Source organism: Hibiscus syriacus, unplaced genomic scaffold (assembly GCF_006381635.1).
Source record: "Hibiscus syriacus cultivar Baekdansim isolate YM2019G1 unplaced genomic scaffold, ASM638163v2 tig00110198_pilon, whole genome shotgun sequence".
Classification (NCBI taxonomy): domain Eukaryota; kingdom Viridiplantae; phylum Streptophyta; class Magnoliopsida; order Malvales; family Malvaceae; genus Hibiscus; species Hibiscus syriacus.
Window position 1 is genome coordinate 53,130 of NW_024062623.1, and position 21,009 is coordinate 74,138.

Here is a 21,009-nt window from a genome sequence, read left to right on the forward strand (position 1 = left end):
TTATTGTTATATTCTATAATGTCATTGTTTCTATTAAATCAACGATTAATCTAAACATTAAGGATCAAAGTAGAAGAACAATTAATGTTAGCCACTATTTTACAAATAGAAATATAGTTAGGCGACCAAAAATAGGTACCAATTAGCCAGTTTACCCTCTTTTTTGTATGTTTATCAATGGCTGCCACTTTCTCTTCCTCATGAATCTTAAACGAGGACGTTTCGGATGGAACCGCAATTCTCGAAGCACCGATCGTACGGTCCCCCGGCGCACCACCGTCACCGCCAGAACCAATCGAAAATGATGATTCCGACTCCGTCACCTCCACCGCCACAGCACTCCGACAACGATCGGAGCTGCAGCGAACTCAGAGCCTTCGACTGTAACCTCAATTCCCTTTGTGAACACATCCAAACGGAAGGTTTCAACGGCGGTTCATTCTCCGATATTGTCGTTAACGCCATGGGATCCACCTACCACCTCCACCGCTTAGTCCTCTCTCGTAGCTCCTACTTCAGGTATAAAATTAAGACAAGATTAAAATTCTGAAAACGAAAAAAAACCTAAAAAATAACCTAAGTTCTAATTTTTCTATAATTTAAAACTATTTTTATTTTTGAATAAGGAACATGCTGCACCGGCCTTGGAAAGAAGCTAATTCTCCGGTTGTAACGTTAAACGTCGACGATAGCAACGTTAACGGCGAAGCAATGGCCGTCGCGTTGGCTTATTTGTACGGACACCACCCCAAGCTTAATGATAATAATGCCTTCCGCGTTTTAGCTGCTGCTTCATTTCTCGATCTTCAGGTCATTTAAAAGATAAAAAAAAATTTAGTGTTTTTCTTTTTAATTGACCATTTAGAGTTAATGAATTAAATTTTATATATATTTGTTTATAATTTTTTTTCGGAATTTGAAATTGATTGCAGGATTTATGTGCTATATGTACGGATTTCATTATATCTGAGCTCTGGACTTCGAATTTCTTAGCATATCAGGTTTGAACTATGATTTAACAATTCCATTTTTATTTTTTGTCTCTGCTTTTTTAAATCGAAATTTGGATTTACGTTTAGGTGTTTGCCGAGAGTCAAGATTACGGGATACATGGAGAACGAGTGAGAAATGCTTGTTGGGGTTATCTGTGTCAAAGTGGCGCCATGGAATTGAAAGAGGTAAGCATAAAAGGTCGTAATTTTGGTGTTTTTATGGAGCATGACTGAATTGTAGAGGAACTAACTAGAATACAGAAAATGAATATTAAGAAGCCAAAACATTTTCCCTCAATTGTAGGTTAATGGTGAATGTTATTTGTTATGAATTTTCCAGTATGCTTATCTTATTGGTCATTGGGTTTTCCCCATCATGGATAGGTGCTTCCTAAACTTTCATCTCAGACTCTACATGCATTGCTCACGTCTGATGAGCTGTGGGTACCTAGTGAAGAAAAACGGTAAGATGTGTTGGCAGCCCTGTAGCTAAATCTGGGTTTTGCGGTTTGTGATTAAGTTGTTTGATGATAAATTGTCTTCATTTTTATAAAAGATTTGAGCTAGCATTGTACACCCTCCTTGCAAAAGGTGCTTTTTACCAGCCTGAAAGATCTGGTCAAGGAAGCCACTCTCCTGAGATGGATGTGGGCACTTCTCTTGAGTCTTCTAAAGAAAAGGGAAAAACCTTGGTTGATAGCTTCCAGGGTAAGACATTGGAATCCGAATTGGGATGCCTAAATTTAAAAGATGACCAAGAGCATTGTAAGAGTGCTCAGAAGCTCCCGGTTGATCTTGCAGCTTGTGTAGTTGACATACCGGCAGGGGTATCTGACCAACAGGTTCAGCGACCCAAATATGCTTGCTCAGAACCAATGTATCCCTGCAACAAAGATCAGTCTTCATCAATGAGTAGCTCATCTTCAGAAGGGATAAGAACTTCACGTTCGTATGCTGAACTTCCAATTGGTGATGGAATGAGTGGAGGAATGGCTATGGAGGGGCCATCTGAGGAAGGTTCATGTTATCTGTTGAATAACAATAACTGGCTTGCAAGCAATCAATCAAAGCATTGCTCTTCCGAGGATAGTGGGCTCATGTTGAATGATTGGGGAAGATGTGACATGGCTTCTCTTTCTTGGGGTGGCAGGGTTGTGGGTAAAAGACAGGTGAAAAGCTACGCAAAAGGGAACTGCGGGGTACATGGCGAGGAATATGATGCTTTTGTCAATATATTTGAAGGGGGTTCTCTTCTATATTGCAACATGTCCTTTGAGGCACTCTTGAATGTGAGGAAGCAACTTGAAGAATTGGCGTTCCCTTGCAAAGCTCTGAATGATGGCCTTTGGCTGCAGGTTTGCTTTCTGTTCCAATTTGTTTCCATTTCTGTTCTTCTGCTGTATTAAGAAATACTTGTAGGAAGTTGGATATATCAACATATTAATGGTTATGCTAGTTATAAACACAACTGATATTGATGATTAGGTTTTAGATGGTATAGTAGAGTTTCCCCCTCTCTTTTTTGGGGTTCCCCCTCTTTCTAATATAAGAATTTATAATTTCTTTAAAAATTGGTTGCTGCTTCTAGATTTAATAAGAACTTGATTGCATTTGTTTGCATTTCTATAATGTAGATGCTGTTACACCAGCGGGTGCAAGAAATTGGAGCTGACACATGCAAAAATTGTTGCCTGACTAGTATGCAATGCAGTTGCAGGCAGCCCTTTGGATACCTTCATGGAGTAGCTACTACAGGTTATTACATGCAAGAGCATGATCAAAATCATCTAACTGCCAACATTGAAAATGTATATATGGCTGAGAATGCTCCAGATGAAGGAAATGGCCTCTTTAGGCCGGTAAGAGTGCAGGTTAGGAGGGTTAATGATGGGCTTGCAGGTATCGGGTGTGGTGCTACTTTTGTTCCTGCCACTTCGTGGACTCCAACACGTTTTGTCTTTTCCCGTGTGCCCTTTGGTATTGGCATCCGAAATGGCCAGCAATCTCTTGCTAATGATGATTCAGAGGCTAGAGCAGACCATAATGGAGACATGTCTGGAGGTGGCTTAACGGCTCTGGTGGAGTTAATCCAAGAAGGAAGTAATGCCAATAATGTTCATGCAGAACAAACAGATAGGAGTTCTGAGATGGACTCGCATAACAAAGTGTCTGTAACTTCCATTGCAGGCCCGGCTACTAGTGGGATTGCTGTGCAGATGTTAGAGTCACCAGAGCATGCCATTGGAATTGATTGGGAAAATGCAACTAATTCTTCTATATCTTTGGATTTGAGAACCCCTCTGAGTCACTTCCCTTCCTTTCGTTTTGGGTAAGTTTTTTCTTGTCATGCAACTGTTGGTCTGTGCTTCTGTGAACTGTGAAGGTTGGTGCATACGATATTGGTGGAAATTATTCTACTTGGCGTCTTGCTTGTGCTTTATTCTATATTTGTAGAAGATAACTTTTCTCTGTGATAATTTTACCGATGTTACTTTTTAATTTTGCATTCTTGATCTTGTTTCTAACACATGCCGTACTTATCTCAAGAGAAGCAAGACCTCATTGGTTGGGGTTTTAGGGCTCGTTCGATTTGTTATATAGTGCCTTTGTTAAAATACACCTATCTTGTCTCAGCATTATTCCGTTTCTTTTTATTTTTCACTATAGAGTCGAAGACTATTTTCAATAATGTTCTGTAAATCTTTCCCCGGCTGTACAGGGTTGAATTTGAGGATGTGCTCAGGCTCAGTGATGGTCAAGTCAAGCACTCTCCTGAGTTCTTTTACGCTGGTTCATTGTGGAAGGTATTTAAATATGAAAAATCCTTTCAGATCCTTCAGGACGGATTTACCTCCCACAACTGTCCTAATTCTCCTGCTTATAGAATTTCTTGATGTTACAAGGCTTTTCAATTCTATATTCCATGTTTTTGTGAAGATTTGCATCATAAGATCCATTTCAATTACAGGTTAGTGTTCAGGCCTTCAACGACGAAGATCCTCAAGGACGAAGGACTTTAGGTGATGTTCTAACGGAAGGCTCTATCTTGAGAACTTATCCTTTTTTTTTCGAGATCATTAAAGATGGTTTTGCAATTGTTTTCTCAACTCATTTTTGGCCCACTTCAGGATTGTTTATTCACCGTCGGAAAGCCGAGATAACCGAATCTCTCAGTAAGGTCAGTCCTCTTTCACCTAATCATGAGATGGTCCTTTATTTCATGCACGGAGACCAATCTTTTCCCGTTTTTGTTATTGTTTGATAACTGTAATTATAGCTTTTGAATAATTAGGAACATCTTGTTTCTACTTTTCAGGTTCACATGTATATCGATTCTCGGGAAAAGGTTACGGCTCGATATCAGGTACTAGATTCTATTACTTAATCTAGATTTTAGTACAGTCGATTCTTGTTGTCATCTTTAAGTGGGGACAATATCGTCTTGTAAGTTTAACCTAATTCTTTGGTTAAAGATCTTATGCCAAAAGAAAGCATATATGTATTTGATTAATGCTTCCGATTTTGATGCGGCGTTTCATTTTTCCAGCTAATTTGTCCTTCAAAGCGAGAAGTAATGGTGTTCGGGAGCTTCAAACAGAGGGGCACTCTTTTACCGAAAGCTCCCAAAGGTTGGGGATGGAGGACAGCTTTGTTGTTTGATGAACTTGCTGATCTTCTACAAAATGGGGCTTTGAGAATAGCTGCTGTTGTGCAGCTTGTATGAAATCAAACAAATCAGATGTACAAAGGCTTTTTTTTTTCTTTTTTCTTTTTTTCGAGTTAATCAGACTTGGATGAGAGATTCGGATTTGAGTATGTTTGCATATTTAGAGATTTCTCGGAAGGTTCTAAACTTCGATACTTCAAGAAATGCGAAGAATCGGAGAAACGGCACGGATCATTCAAGAAACTAGAACTTGACATCCATCGTCTTCTGCACTTGTAGTGACGATTCTTGTATCACGGTGAATTATATTTAAGTCAAGCATATGATAAAAGTACAGATAATGCTCCTTGAATCACTTGCCAATGCAATCAATGCAGATTTCAAGAAAAATTAACAATTTCAGCCTTTTTACATTTTACTTGATCAAAGTTGTAAAGTTAGTTTTATTTTGTCTTTATCTTTGTATTTTACGAAAATTGAAAATTTAATCCAGTTATTGATGAACACATGTACTTGCATTGTTATTTTTTAAAATTAATTTCTCGTTTCTAAATTGTATGATTACTGGTTTTCTTTTTTCTTTTAATTTTTTTAGAATAGATACCAGTGAATCATTGTTTATATTACTATACTTTCAGTTTTCAATTATGATATTGAACTTTAGTTTTGACTTTAATAATACTATTGGTTTGTTAAAATTTAAACAACGAATATTTCAGTGCGACTGTTGACCCAAAATAATATCGTTTAAGAGACTAAACTGCATCACTTTGTGCTATTAAAATTTTAAATTGTTCACTTTTAGGCACTGCACTTTTTTTTATCGTCATTGGAAGTGAATCATCGTCCATCACATGGAATCATTCATGACAAGATTAATATCAAGATATTTACATTTCACTTCACACATCATTTTCTTAGTATTGATTTTTCATGAAACTTACTTAAAATCAACAAAATTATTTCAAACCGTAAAATAAACATTCGAAACGAGTGGAACATCAATCCAGACTTCAACAAAGAAAAAGAAATCGCCCAATTTAATAGCACCTCTCATCCAAATATTCGATAAAATGGTCAGTTTTGACCATTGGTAAAAATATTTAAGTATATACATATATATTTCTTAAAACCATATAGAATATTACATGACATGAACAATGAATGTGCTTTTGAGGTTATAAACCAAAATAAAGAATGAAAAGGTTTTTTTTTTAAATATTACACTAGGCATCAGATTCATCACAGATGTACCTGAATTGCAGCTAAATACGCCGGAAATATGCGAACAAGCAACGTCGATGCCGGTGTGAACGACCCGAGATTTGAAGAATTGCGGAGTTTTCTTGAAGACCCCTAAAAGAGCTCCCATGCATTAGACTGCCATAAGCGAGTAGATTCGTACAAGAGAATTTATCTTTCAGTAGAAATATTTAGGATAAATTACACTTTTAGTACCTCAATTACCACTTTATTCCGTTTTGATTATTCATCTATTTTTTTCAAAATCATACATAATGTAATATTTTGGTTTTATTTTGGTCACTCACTGTTAAAAATTTAACAGAAATATTGACGAGATATTTTTTTAATGATAATATAACATTATCTTTCGGTGATACGTCAACATCACCATTAATTTTTTAATGATGGGTGACCAAAATAAAACAAAAACTAAACGTTAAATATAATTTAAAAAAAAAACATTTACATCACTAAATGGAATAAAAGTAATAGTCGAGATATTAAATAGTAGTTTAGCCAAATATTGAATGTAAATGGCGACCCGGGACGGGTAGTACGTAACTAGACATACGAGAGATGGAGTTATAGGACAGGGTCGGATGCGGCAACGAAAGCGGTCGTGGCGTGCGTTAACGAGGAACTTTCTTCCGACTCAGTATCTCCTCCTCTTTAAGTCGATGCTGGAACCTGGCAAGGCGAGCTTGAAGGCTCACTAGGCTGGCGGCCTTGCGCGAAAGCACAAAACTCAGCTTGGTAACATAACTGTCAATCTGGCTGCCTGGTTGGTCCACCTCAGCCAACAGCTTCATTTCCTGAAATAAAGACGCAAAACACAACAGACATGTTAATTTTGAACTAAAAGGTATGATAATCGCGAACTTATCGATGCGTGTTTTGGTAGTTCATGAGGATCATGACTCAGAAAAGAACGTAAAAGGCATCGTAGATGTCTAGTGTGAATCACTTATGAGCCATGAATCGGATGGCAAATTCAGTTCATTGCTAAGCCTGTATAATTTAAAAGCTTTGAACAATGACAAAAATATCTCTAACATCTACTAAACAGTCATTTTTGACTTTTTTTTTAGTATTTGATCATAACATTTTATTTTAAACAAAATGATCCCTGGTTCGATATAATTAACTATCAATATTCTTCATTATCTAGTAAGATCTACGTGTACATGAGTGATACATGACACATGCCACATATTCAAAATGAGATATACACATAATACGTATCTAAAATGATAACACGAGTACATGAATGATGGCATGACACATCATATATCCAAAGTGATGACGTAACACATGTCACATGTCTACATTAATGACATAACATGTGATACATCCTCATTTTGGACATACAAGTCTTATCACGTGCTTTTATTGTTAGTTAATTAATTGTTTTCATCCAAATAATGGTAATTTTACCTGAAAATGAAATATTGTTAGTCAAAGTGCTAAAAAAAATAGAGACCAAAATAACTATTTAGTTAAACGTCATATATATTTTTAATATTATGAAAAAAAAATACCCTTAATTAAGCGCAAGGTTCTTACTTCGCGAACAGTCTCCATTGTATCCTCGATTTCTTTTCTGTGAGCAACGATTAAAGCCTCTTTCTCCTGCAACAAACCAAAAGTATAAGCGAAATGAAGAAAATCCAGAGAGATCTTACCAAAATAAAACATAATGAACCGTATTGATCTCTACATCAACTATTGATTTGATATTCCCATCCGTAGGAAGCTCGGGATCACATTGTCTATGTCCAACATTATTCGAGCCGATATAATTAACATAATCCGCCAGGCTTGAGTTTGTAGCAGACAAATCAGATCCTCCTACATCATTCTTGATCCAGTTCTCCTCCATCTTCTCAGAATTTTCTTCTCTAGTCGCTTTTCGATGCGGTGGTGATACCTTGTACACTTTCTCTTCTGTATCAATTGAATTTTGAGAACTTAATGAGTATGTCCTTTGACATGCTGAACCACCATAAGAATTATTCCCTTCAAGTCTCTCCCTATCTGTTGGGCCAGAGCTCGTTCCACTTTCCTCCCTCCTACCTAAAAATCGACTTGAAGAAAAAGCCGAAGGTTGTTTGTCAAAGTTGACAGTACACACATCTTTCTCTGTAATCCTTCGATCTGTATCGACAACTTTTACTTCCTTCGGTTGCTCATAAACATCTTCTACATCTGAGGTAGCTGAGAAAGAAGATGCATCCTTATTACTTGGTGGTGAAGAAATTACGGCCGGCTCTTTTTTGGGATTAGCACTTTTTGAAAGACTTTTAACCCTGTTCAGTTGGATGACAATAACCTTTACTTAGACAAGAAGTAAATACAATCTACAGTAACGAAAGGAAATTTGTTATAGAAACAAGGATACCTATTAGCATATCTCAGAGTATTGAGAGTGTGTTCACATGAACCGGCGTTCGGAGAAATACAGGAGATCATAACTGTCCTCGAGCTGCCAACAAAAGAGTCACGGAGCACTTCAGTAAGTTTGCTCCCTCGGAATGGTATATGGAGCTTGTCATTTTCCAGAGCACGAATGCACTCCTTAAGAGCCAAAAGGCTCTTATTAATTTCAGCACCCTCAATCCTGGCAAAAATTCAATGAATCAAAAATAAACCAGGTATGTAGGGGAAAAAATACATGTTAATAGGAAAAATCGGACTTACCTTGTTTGCCTGTCATTGTCAGTGGTGTCCGCACCTCTTTCACTGCCAGCAAGATCAATAAACGAAATTTTTCCACAACCTTCCCGGCTTTGGACTCGTTCCCATCATTGTTCCGCTTGGACACCTTCGCCTTCGAGTGCTTCTTGATGACAAGTTGTAAAATAGCATGTGACCTTGAAGATTCCTCATTTGCACCAGTAGATCCTGTGCTTCTAGCAGCATTTCCCCTCTCAATGTATTCCTTCACGATTTGCACGTCCGAGACCTCAAATTCTTGCAGTCCAACAATGCAGACGCTTTGTTTCCCATCTTCTCTCATAATAAGTCTCCTACAGGAGGAAGTTTAGATTATTGAGTGAATCATTTGTTTTTATTACATATGTGCACACATATGTAAACCGGAAATGCATCTTGAAAGAGAAAAGGTGTGCTTGATATGGGACAAATTGTGCTCGATACGGTCAGAGCAGCAGACGTTTTCAAAGCCATTATATATAGCATAAATCAATCAGGTATGTCTTCAAGAAAAAAATAAAATGGAAGACACACAAGCAAGAGAAATACTTTCTTTCACTCAGAAGGTCGTAGAGTTTTCCGCCATATATCTCATAAAAGCCAAGCCACAGTTTAAATCTCTGATTACGATAAACTGGCTGGTGCAAGTATCTAACAAGATCTTGGGCAGCTCTGAGAGGTAATGGTTGCATTGTGAACGTCTTACCACTACCTGTAAATAATATATATATTCCGTGACATAGAGCAGAAATTAGTAACAATGCCACATTACCACGAACTAGAGACGTGCAGAAAGATCAAGAACCAAGAAAAATGAAAAAAAGACTACCTAGATATAATTTTAAACCTCCCAATTAACGTCTATCATGTTTAAAATACTAAAAGAACTCCATTTGGTTCTCACTAGAACTAATTTCTTCCCAAGTCTTTGAATACGGTAAATGATTTAGAGTTGAGCAACAATCTACATAAACCAAGGCAGAAGTTCCCGGCATGTATGAGGGCAAACATCAAACAGTGCAATAGAAAATAACAAACAGTTGCTTCAAAAAAAAAAAACAGAGCCCAAAAAGATGTTTGTACATTTAAAATCCAAATTTATTTCCCAAGAAGGTCTGAGAACCAGTTTCATGTAAAAAATATAACGTCAACGAAACTGAAAGGAATAGATCATAGATGCCTACGTGCTATCCAAGATGCATGTAGCCTTTGAACAGTTTTCCTTCGACACGAATATAGCATAAAAACAGAACATAATATATATAGCACATGTGCCTGCCATTCTGGAAGAAGGTTTAGAAACTATGCACCTGTTTGCCCATAAGCAAAACAAGTGGCTTTTGTTCGCTGAAAGATGATGGGAATAATCGGCTCAACAGTTTCTCGATAAACCTGTTGAAGCAAACAATAGAATAAATTGATCTTTTGCTCTAAGAAATCAACAAACAACTTTGGTCATGCACATAACATTATTCAGGAACCATGTTCGGATGGCATTAAAGAAATATATTTCAACTAAGTATTACCTCATCATTGGTTACATGCTCATCCAGAACAGCATCAAAACAGAACTCATGCTTCTCAACATATGCTGTCAAGTCCACCTCTCGTATAACAATTAAAGCAAATATCAGAAAGAGTGGAAAAACATATCAAACAGGTAAGAACAGTTTAAAATATTCATCTCAGGAACACTTAGTGTTGTCACATAACTACTGTTAATAAGGAACAAACCTTTAGCTTGGGTTCATGGACCGTCAAAACATTCTCTCTCACAGTTACTATGTCATCCTCCTTCCGAGAAATTTCCTTCTTGTTTAATGGTCTTTTACGTACCTTTGTACCACAAGATAGAGAAAAAAATAACTTACCTTAGGATTAATAAGGAATCTACTTCGTCCAGCACATATATAATGAAAGGCAAAAATGCAAGATAGAGAATATAGACTGTAATCTTAGTTAGATGTCCCCATCTCTACAAAAGGGTGAGAAAGAGAGGAGAGAGAAACGAAGCACCATGGATAGAAACCAACATACCACAACTTTAATCTTAGCAACATTATTTTCCTTCATGCTGATATCCTTTTCATTGGCAGAGCATAAGGCATCTGCATCACCTTGATCTTTTTGCTGCTGACTAGTACTAGATTCATTTCCAAACGGTTTGTTCACATCAGGCATGAATGGTGATGGTTTAAAAGGCTCTGAGGTAACATGCTGCAACCAAAAATAAATAAAAATTTCTTTCCTGGAAGGGAAAAAAAGAAGGCATGCAAACTTAAATTTGAAGTATTTTTTTTAATTTAAAAAATATCAAAAGGAAACAACATCAAGAAATATCTAATCAAATCATCACAAAAATGAAAGAAGAATGGTAGTCACATGCAATCAACCTAAACTTCTAGCGACCAACCATTGTAGAAATCTCAAGCAAAGCCAGGTGCAGTGCCCTAAACCATACCCCAGACATAAGTTCTGTATCATCCATAGCATGAAGATCCAAAAGCCCAAATCCAAACACCCCCCTGGACTCTGTAGAATAGAACCTATCAGATATAGCTTGCCCTCCGAAACTTTGGACAGTTGGAATGCATGGCTCCGATCTAGATTCCCCATTAAAATTGAGGTTCCTCATTAATGTGACAAGCCTCTGCTTCTCTTCTGCAGACTGTGCTCCATAATCCTTCAATAATGAAATAAAAACTTCCCATTATCTAAAAATTCCCAGAATGTAAAACATTTTAAAACTTATAAAAGTAACCGCGCAATGAAGTTTCTAAAACATAGCGTTTCTTTAACAAAAACAAAAATCAAATAGTGTTCAAAATGAGATGAAAAACAACAAACTCGTGAGAAAATAAGATAATATGCTTCAGAACGATCAATTAGTTATGGACTTCAATTTTCTTAAACTGCTTGTCGCCTTAACCGTTCACGACTTCATGCTAAAGTGGAATTAGTTTTTCAGAACTTCACGCAAAAGAGAAAAGAACGTTTTCATTCCATCAACTGTCATGGAATATAAATTGTAAAAAAAGGGCATATGATTAGGTGCAGAACAATGTCGAAACTTCAAAAACACTTCCCTTAACTAGACTGCAATAGTCACGGTTGTTTTCATCAAATGAAGTTCCACCAAATATGAAATTTCGACGTAAATTTAAAGCATTCAAAAACATAAACGTGGAGATTAAATGTAGAGCGTTGCCAGGTTTACGGTTTACCTGCACTAGGGGATTGGAAAAAGGCTTTCTTCGATGTCGGAAGAAGCCGAGGGAGATGCAAGCTGCCGCAAACCAGCAGACCGCAACCACAGCGCCATAACGGCATCCTCGGCATCGCCACCGCTAGAAGCGGAATCAGCGTTGCGCAATGATTCACAGCCGGAGTGATCGTAAAGCGCCGTCGCGGCTGCATTGCTTCGATGCATTTGGCCACCCACGCAACGCTGCGATCGCCTCTGAGGAACCGATTCTTAAGACCTGTTTATCAAAGCTAGCCAAAAAAACTCGTAAACAACAATAACGATAACAACAATAAAATATAATAAAATCGTAACTGAATTTCACTTTACAAGACGAAGACAATCCGAACTCGAAGAAGAACATGAAAGTTAAATGCTAGAGAAAAAACGAGATTTCCAATAATTCGTGCAATTTTCTTAACTCTATCGAAGAAAACAAAAAAGTCACTCAAAATTCACGTATTCAAATTAAAAAAAACACACAAAACATAAACAAACAAATGAATGAATGAATGAATTACCAGAGAAATAGACGTCGGCGATTCAAGATCTGCAATCAGATATCAAAGACAATGTGATTGTACGGTAGCTTTTGATCATATAAAAGAAATTTTAAAATTTAACGAGAGATGCGATATTATATAACGTTGATCGTTTAGATTTTTGTTTCTTAAGCTAAAACTTTTATTTTTTTCATTAGTTTTTTGTTTGCAATAATGAGTTTCGTTTTGGTGGCGAAAGAAATGGCTATTAACGTTGGTTTTTCTACCTTTTAATTCTGGATAAATTACACTATTAGATTGTTCAATTATTAGTAGAATTATAAACAGGTTACTGAATTTAATATATATATATATATATATATATATATATATATATATATACAAATATGTCACTGAGTTAATTAATTGTATCAAACAAATTATTCTACCCTTGAAAATGAAACAAACATTAACTTTTTAGTTACAATATGATCACCATATTTATCACTTATAATAATCAAGTGACTCTATTTATCGATTATAAAATTATAACTAAAAAATTAGTACATTTTATGTAACCTAATTTTACATTTTAAAAATTATATAAATAGGATATAACCTATTTTATGTATAACTATGAGTAAATTTTGTGTTATTAGACATATATTTTTAAACTAGGGTAAAGCACATCAATTTCACTAAACTACACTTAAAAGATAATTTTGATCGTTAAACTTTTAAAAGTTATGAAACTGTCATTAATTTTTTTTCATTAATCACTGGTATCTGATCTTTTGATCGACTAATCTGATCGGGTACTGTAGAGGAGTGGGTGACCTAATTTATTCTATTCACAAATGATAAGGTTCAAACGACTTACCTTTTGAAACAGTGTTTTGAAAGCGTTTAGGCGAATGAAATCGAGGATTGAATGTGGTGTTAGGTTGTTGAAAAGTCATATTTGTGCACATTAAGCTTTTGAAGTGTCCTGTGTTATAAATAATTTCGATGCGTGGTTAATTTGTTGAAATGCTATCTTTGTATTCTTAAATGAAAATGTGCAAAATGATAGTTATGATAATTATAAATTGTATGAATTGTTTTTAAAACACGCTCCGAAGTTGGATTGATGATATACTGAGTTGGATGTGCACACATGGTGTTATATATGATGAGTTTTAAAAAAATTTGAAGTAGTGCACTTGAATTTATGAGTTCTTATAGTATCAATACTTTTTACCAGAATATCAAAATTAGAGATTTCAGAGAAGATTCTCTTGTCCAAAAGTTACAAAACAAAGACATTGTCGGTTATTTTAATAACAAAGTCATTGTACGTTAACATATTTTAAGAAAATTTGTCCAAAAAACAAACCAAAAAGAATACCAATTAAATAGAGTACTAACAAAACAAGGGTTTAAGTTATTATTAATCAATGCATAAACAATTAAAAACATAACATCAAAAGACACAAACCATTGTCTTAGAAGTACAGAAGATAGAAAATAAGGGCAAAAAACAATAATAAAGTCTGAAACTTGAACAAGTTTGGTGCTTCAAAAACCTCAGCACTTGACCTCCTTCAATGCATAAGCAAAGTACAAAAATGTTGGGTCAGTAGCACCATCCTTGTAGTATGCAAACACCAAACATCCGTCATCGTGCATGCTCTCTCCGACGAAACTGCAAGAAAAAAGTTTCCCCAGTTTTAATTACTAAAAACCAAGAAGAATTCAAAAAAAATGCAATACTATGGGAATGGTAAGATGCGACTCACAATTGAAGGTCCTTCAGTTTCGGAAGCAAATACTTGATTGCTCCCTCAATGTTCTTCTTAAAGGTTTCTTGCTTCTCCCCATCCAATTTGGGTGTCAAATTCTTGATAAACTTCTTCATGTTTGCGACAAACGTCTTCTTGTCAAAGGGAGGTTGCTCCTGCAAGAGTCGAAATACAATCTTCAGCTTCCAACTCAAAAGGTCAAAATACATTAAAATAACATTTAGAGTAAAACAGACTAACCTGAAGCCTGAAAGTGTCAACAATGTCGACAACCTTCACAGCTTGATCATCAACACCCTCATCATCTTCTGCACCTTCAGCAGAAGGATTGGCACCAATGTCAACGTTAACAGCTCCTTGCACAACCCACTAAAGGTAGCAAAAACATCGAGGTTAAATTATTTTCTAAAGTACAAAACTTTTTAACTTAACAATTAAACCAAAATGCTAACCTTTCCCTCAACTTCCCAAAGCATCCCATTCTCGAGTTCCCTGTAGGTAAAGGAGTCGGAAAGAAGCTCGTCACCTGAAATTAACCAACATAAAACAATTTCAAAACATGTCCATATGCATGGTAACAAAAGGATCGGTATATTTCAACTTTAAAAACATCAAGATTACTAGATATTTTAAACCAAACAGTTAAAATTATTGATATTGAATTTCGTTAGCTAAGTGAAACTGTCAACTCGACTAAATCCCACAAAGTTCAACACACATGCATCTATGTAATCCCATTAAATTAAATCACCCTAAGCATAATAGTCAAAGATCCATCAAAGGTCAATACACTTGCACAGCAAAAAAAATCACTGATAAATAACACTGACCATAGAAGTAAAAAATAAATATTTTTTAGACTTAAAAAGTACGAAGAAACTTAAAGATCAGTCAGCTAAATAAACACTTCGCTCAACATACTTCAATCGACAAGACTGCACAGCATATTCTTAAGCAAAGTAATTTAAAGATCTGCAATTTTTTAGCTTTAAAACATCAAGATAACTATAACTCCCAGACCCAAACGCTAAAACCTGAAATTTTAATAGGATTTTTATTTTTTTACATATTAAATATTACATCGAAACAAAACCTAATAAAGTCAAAACATGAATTAAACTAAAACCCCAAAAATCACAAAAGCAAACAAAAAATATATACAAATCAATAGAAAGCATATCGAGGTTGAAGAAAACAGCAAAACGAACAAAAATTACCGGAAATAAGATCTTGATAGACCAACATGATTGCAGCCTCTCTCTCTTTGAGGAATTGAAGCGAGAAGCTAGAGAAACTTAGGTATGACGATGGAGAGAGACTCGTGGGGTTACGGTGGCTATTGCGAGCGAGAGAGGGTTTGAGAAGATGAGACGATAGGTATTTATAATCGAGGGTTTCGGCTGAGGACTTGGGTTTTTAGGTTTGGGCTAAAACTTAACGCTAAGACGAATCTCTGCTTTCTACCGTGTTTGGGAATAGGGATGAGTGTGTTCATTAGAGGGATAGGATAGGATCTTACTGTTCCGTCTTCTACAGCCCAACTTTGGTAGTACTTTTAGAAAGTGGGATGAAAAAGTGATTTCAAAAATAATTTTAAAAGGTGTTTCTACGTTATTTGTTTTAAATTTTAGAAAATTAGTTTTTTCATACTTTATTTTTATGAAATCTATTTTTATATTATTTTTATTTAAAATTTTGACCTCTTATTTAATTTATGTATAATTTAATCGTTAATTGTTGATTTGGTAACTAATTTTTTTAAATCCTTATGATAATATTTTCCATCAATTTAACTTTCTTTAAAAAAAATCAATTTAAGAATTATCATTAATTAAATATTTATAATTTCAAAAAAATCAATTTGATAAAATTATAAATTTAAAGGATTAAATAAGTTATTTAGCTTTTTAGGCATCAAATCATAAATTAACTATGAGATTTAACATAAATTAAATAAAAGACTAAAATTTTAAATCAAAACAATATAAAATTTATAATTTTAAATAAAATATAAAAAATTAAATTTTAAAATAGTACAGGTACTATTAAGACATCTTTATAAGAAAAACTATATAAATGATTATTGATGTTTGGGTAAATTTATCTTCTTTCATCAACGTTTCGAAAATAAAATTAATCATTTATTGTTGTTAATAAGATAACAAATTGTTGATGTAATACGTAAACCAACTGACATGATACCGTTTGGTCATACAAGACGACCATTTGACTCTCATCTCTTTGTAATTTAACTGTTGAAGATATTGTTTTTTGTCACCATCCATCCACCATCATCCTCCAAAAGCATCGCCATTGGGCCATCATTCACCCAACCCAACTGGTTACTGACATCTTCGAGGTTATAGTCGTCCCAGGCAGCTGAGTTTGTGCACTGAAAAAAATAAACATGACCATAAACTACAAGTCGCCATTTCACGAGAACAAAAGGAATGATTGCTTTTACTGATGTTCCAGGTTCAATACGTTTTGGAGTGGTTTTGATAATTCGACTACCTGATAATAAAAATCAAAAGATTTATGTTTCTACTATCTTTCCATTTCTTTTCATATCGAGGTTTAAGATTCACTACGTTATTCTAGAAATTCATGATTACCTCCTCTGTTGTAGGTACACAAAGATGCTTGGTGCTATCTAGATATCGGGACAGTGCATACTCTATGGATCGAGCTGAGGAAGCTTTGAGTATATTTAGGATGTTCATAAAAATCTGAATTATTCGATCAAACCAAAAAAAAATCTGTTAACGATTAATAATTTATCAAACTTTAGTTATCGATTAATTCAATTAAACTTCAGTTAAAATTTTTTGAAAAAATTCTTATCTGGTTAACGGTTAAAGGAAAAAACCGATTAATAGATTTTGGATAGTTTAATTTGATAGCTTAAACGATTAACCGATTGAACACCCCTAAATATTTTGTAGCTATGCTTCCTGACCATGTTGCATTGAAACGTATATGAAAATAAACATAGAAATAGATATAGGAATATAAAACGATAATTTTCAAAATAATAAGATATGAGTATAACAAGCGTAGAATAAATATAAATAAATTTTAAAATTCTAAAAAATATAATAGCATCAGAAATATTCATTAGAATTTATAGATAAAATTTTTAAATCGCATATTAGACTCATATTCAATTTTTCCTTGCATTATCTTCACTAAAATATAGATATTTTGAGATATTCGATTGATACATTAGAAATATAACTGAAAGAAAATTTTATACGTAAGAGAACATCTCAACCCATAATTACTTGGATCCCATCCGAAAAATCATTGTAAATCAACTAATGTTTCAGACTTCAAAATCAATTTCAAATTCTTATTCAAAGTATCTTCTTCTTTTTTTTTTGAAAAACAAATATAAAAAAAAACTTTCAGTACATACGTGAAGATCAAACTTCGTCTCCGATATGTTTTCGAAAATTGTACCCAACTGATTCTAATTGTACCCCTTCAACATGGAAAGTCCTCTGTAAGTACCTAAACAGTATCCATCTTGTATCCATCTCGAATACATGTTGAGTACTTGAAACAACATTGGGTTGTCATATGCGTACAACATATCTCTATGAGATCCAATACTTCCGGTTTAATCCAGGTACGAAACAGGTTCGTTGTGGCTTTCACAGTTGAGGGTTGGAGGTATATTTTACTAGCTCCTGGCATGATATCTCCATAACCAGCTTTAATCCAACCAGTTTTAACTTTGATCTTGAAATATATCTTTGTGTAAGAGCTCTTTAGTTAAATAATTACGAACTTGTCATTGTTTTATATTGTTGCCGTTGCCCCTTTAGTGGCTTAACGTTGTGACGTGGAGCTGGATGAGACTGATCCAAAACAATTCAGATTCCTTGAAGAACGTATGTGACCTATACACATGATGAAAGATGGGCACAAAGTCTGAAATCTCCAGCTTTTTTCGGGTCAATGTCATCAACTCCACATGTTCCAACTTTCTGGTGCCATGATTTTTAAATTCATTTTATGCTGATTGAGTATCCTCATGAAATAGTGATTTACAGTTCATGGTTATGTTTATTTTTTTTCAGTGTACAAACTCAACTGCCTCGTCACTAGGACGACGGCTATAACCTCAAGGACGCCAATTCCCAGCTGGGTTAAGGATGGCCCAACCGCGTGTTTTCAGAGGTCGAGGGCGGATGGATAGTGATGATAAACAATATCCTTATAATAGTTAAATTATAACAGAGGAAAGTCAAACGACCGATTAAAATATTTATCCTGTATGATCAAATGATTGTGTCAGTTGGTTTAACGTGCTACGATAACATTCTATTACCTTAATAACGACGTAAATCAATAACATCAGTAATTAGATCATTATTTTTAAAACAATACTTAGAAAAAGAGAAAATTACTCGAACATCAGTGACTACTTATATAGTTTACCCTTTAGGTAATGGAAAATGGAGAAAACGAGAACGAAAGCTTAGATCCTCATATATCGTCCCTGAGACTGACATGGCGTGTTCTCATTCCGTTTCCATGAAGCATAAAATTCAAAACTCGGGTCATTCATGCCATTCTGTTGAATTCCAGTAAACTCCTTCTCTGTCGTTCTTCCAATCTTCGATCTCGTAAGTTTCCTCTCTCCCTTATCTTTAATTTTGAATAAAATTTCTGCTTTACACTATGCACTTTTTGCTGAATTTTTTAGTTCCATAATCTGTATTTCCTCTCGATTTAGTTACTCTCTATTCTGGGATTTTTTTTTGTTTCTATTCAAAGTTTGTGAAATTTCATTGGGAAAATTTAGGGTTTTGGACTAAAGAGATTCGGTATTATGGATAGTAATAAAGATGAAGCTTTAAGATGTTTCCGCATTGCTGAAGAAGCAATTGCTTCCGGTAACAAACAGCGTGCGCTCAAATTCATTAAAATTGCCCAACGCCTGAATCGTACTTCATCTGTTGATAAGCTTTTGGATGCCTGTGAAAATCTTGATTCTGGGTCGTCCCTGGTTTCTTCTGTCGATGAAAAGTGTGTTTCAAATGATACGAATAAAGGCGGTTCATCAAAGTTGCGTGAGGGTTTTGATGGGGAGAGAAGTTTTACCCAGGAACATGTTCAGCTGATTAGGCAGATCAAGAGTAACCAGGATTATTATTCGATTCTTGGTGTGGAAAAGACTTGTTCGGTCGATGAGATCAGGAGAGCGTATAAGAAGTTGTCCTTGAAATTTCATCCGGATAAGAATCAGGCTCCGGGATCTGAGGAAGGATTTAAGAAGGTGTGCAAGGTGTTTAAGTGTTTAAGCGATGATGATTCGAGGAGGCAGTATAATCGAGTTGGTTTAGTTGATGATTTTGAGTTCAATCAGTGGTGTAATGTGAGACAGAGACGGAGAAGATATGGGAATGATTTGATTTTGATCCTGATGAGATATTTATGTCGTTGTTTACTCAGGGATACATGTTTAGGACATCTCATGTTTACAGGTCTAGAGGAATGGGTGGTCATCATCAGAGGGAGGAGCAGCATAGAGGAAGACCTAATTTCATGCTTCTTATCCAAATGCTGCCAATTTTGTTGATTTTCTTGCTTGCTTACCTTCCTGGTTCCGAGCCTGAATACTCTTTTTTTAGGAATTACTCCTATCAGATTCCCAAGACAACTGAGAAACATGGAGTGGAATTTTTTGTCAAATCATGGAACTTCGATGTGAACTTTCTGCAAGGAAGTGCTGCTAGAGCTAATGTTGAGGAGTCTGTGAAAGGATTACAAACATATGCTCTGGCGGTATTGCCAAGTAGAGCACCATAAGCGCTGTTGGAATAAGGATTTACCAACCCCACACTGTAATCAACTACAAAATCTTGGATTCACATGAAGGTAATGTTTAACTACCAAGTGTTTCTGTTTCTTCTGTGACTGTTGTATGATGTGATGTTACCGATTTGCATTCAAATGATACTTTTTTCTGTTCGAATGGGGGATATGACTAGACTCTGCTAAAGCACCAGCAAGATGTTACCTTGCTGGGCAAGGAACCTGGAACTCACACGATATTGTCAATTCCAAGGGTGTTATTTTGCCATAGTTGGTCATTTGCGGAGATGGTTCTGGACTGATTTGCATTGTATCCCAAGGTGCTAATGAGGCTTCCCCTGGATATCGATTTGCATTGTATCCCAAGGTGCTAATGAGGCTTCCCCTGGATATCGCTAGGCGATAATGCTTCTCTTTTGGTAATGTGATGAAATACGACAATATGACGTTTGTACCTAGTATGATCATCGTGCCGATAGAAGGATAGTTTGTGTAAATAATGTAACTAGAACGCAAAATGGTCTTAGAGATTGTTTCTTTTTTATTGATTTGAGGGGATGTATTTGTCAGATTGTTTCACTTCTAATATCACAGAGCCTTAATATTTCTAGCATTTGTGCTACAAGTAAGCAAAAATAGACCTCAGATCAACAACTAACAATTAGGGTACGCCCTTGTATATTATACACGAAACCAGATAAGCATCGAATATGCAAGCCAAATGCAAGCATTTAAAAAAAATGAAGAGTCGGAACAACATAAATGAAATAATCAGCCCATGTAGAAGACAGTGTGAATGGCATGAAACATTACGATCAATCTTTAAGCATGGAATAACTGTGATATCTAATCTAAGGAGAGTGAGAAGCATTTCGGTTTCCACCGCATTGTAAGAGTTTAATGTTGATTCTGTAATTTTTAAAAATTCAATCTTTATGCATTTAATATTTTTTATCCAAAATAATTTTAATTACAATTTCAATCAATATATCTATATGATTATATATGACTAATATTTTAATGAATAAATTATTAAATATATGTATTTGTCATGTATATA

The 21,009-nt window shown here is 35.2% G+C and overlaps 2 protein-coding genes and 2 pseudogenes across 2 annotated transcripts; 2 read left to right on the top strand and 2 right to left on the bottom strand.

Annotated features, from left to right (window-relative positions):
* Positions 1–162: 162 nt before the first annotated feature.
* LOC120218448 lies at positions 163–5,011 on the top strand. Its single transcript, XM_039215376.1, has 12 exons — positions 163–519; positions 627–810; positions 933–1,001; positions 1,080–1,178; positions 1,377–1,456; positions 1,549–2,347; positions 2,627–3,321; positions 3,712–3,796; positions 3,961–4,012; positions 4,121–4,170; positions 4,309–4,356; positions 4,540–5,011. The coding sequence occupies exons 1-12, from the start codon at positions 227–229 to the stop codon at positions 4,714–4,716; spliced, it is 2,631 nt and encodes an 876-aa protein (XP_039071307.1). The 5' UTR covers positions 163–226; the 3' UTR covers positions 4,717–5,011.
* Positions 5,012–6,518: 1,507 nt separating this feature from the next.
* Positions 6,519–12,067, bottom strand: LOC120218451 (annotated as a pseudogene).
* Positions 12,068–13,823: 1,756 nt separating this feature from the next.
* Positions 13,824–15,461, bottom strand: LOC120218450 (translationally-controlled tumor protein homolog). Its single transcript, XM_039215378.1, has 5 exons — positions 15,341–15,461; positions 14,576–14,649; positions 14,364–14,492; positions 14,121–14,278; positions 13,824–14,026 (listed from the first exon to the last, which is right to left on the bottom strand). Exons 1-5 carry the CDS (start codon positions 15,366–15,368, stop codon positions 13,909–13,911), a joined length of 507 nt encoding a protein of 168 aa, XP_039071309.1. The 5' UTR covers positions 15,369–15,461; the 3' UTR covers positions 13,824–13,908.
* A 3,355-nt stretch (positions 15,462–18,816) lies between these two features.
* On the top strand, positions 18,817–20,280 carry LOC120218452 (annotated as a pseudogene).
* The last annotated feature ends 729 nt before the right edge of the window (positions 20,281–21,009 follow it).

Excerpts from the sequence above, each read along its gene's own strand:
- LOC120218448 (XM_039215376.1), top strand. The coding sequence starts at position 227 with ATGGAACCGCAATTCTCGAAGCACCGATCGTACGGTCCCCCGGCGCAC. Across the intron at positions 811-932 it reads CTTCATTTCTCGATCTTCAG|GATTTATGTGCTATATGTAC; the intron begins GTCATTTAAAAG and ends AATTGATTGCAG. Across the intron at positions 3,797-3,960 it reads ACGCTGGTTCATTGTGGAAG|GTTAGTGTTCAGGCCTTCAA; the intron begins GTATTTAAATAT and ends TTTCAATTACAG.
- LOC120218450 (XM_039215378.1), bottom strand. The coding sequence starts at position 15,368 with ATGTTGGTCTATCAAGATCTTATTTCCG. Across the intron at positions 14,650-15,340 it reads CTATCAAGATCTTATTTCCG|GTGACGAGCTTCTTTCCGAC; the intron begins GTAATTTTTGTT and ends GGTTAATTTCAG. Across the intron at positions 14,493-14,575 it reads TTTGGGAAGTTGAGGGAAAG|TGGGTTGTGCAAGGAGCTGT; the intron begins GTTAGCATTTTG and ends TGCTACCTTTAG.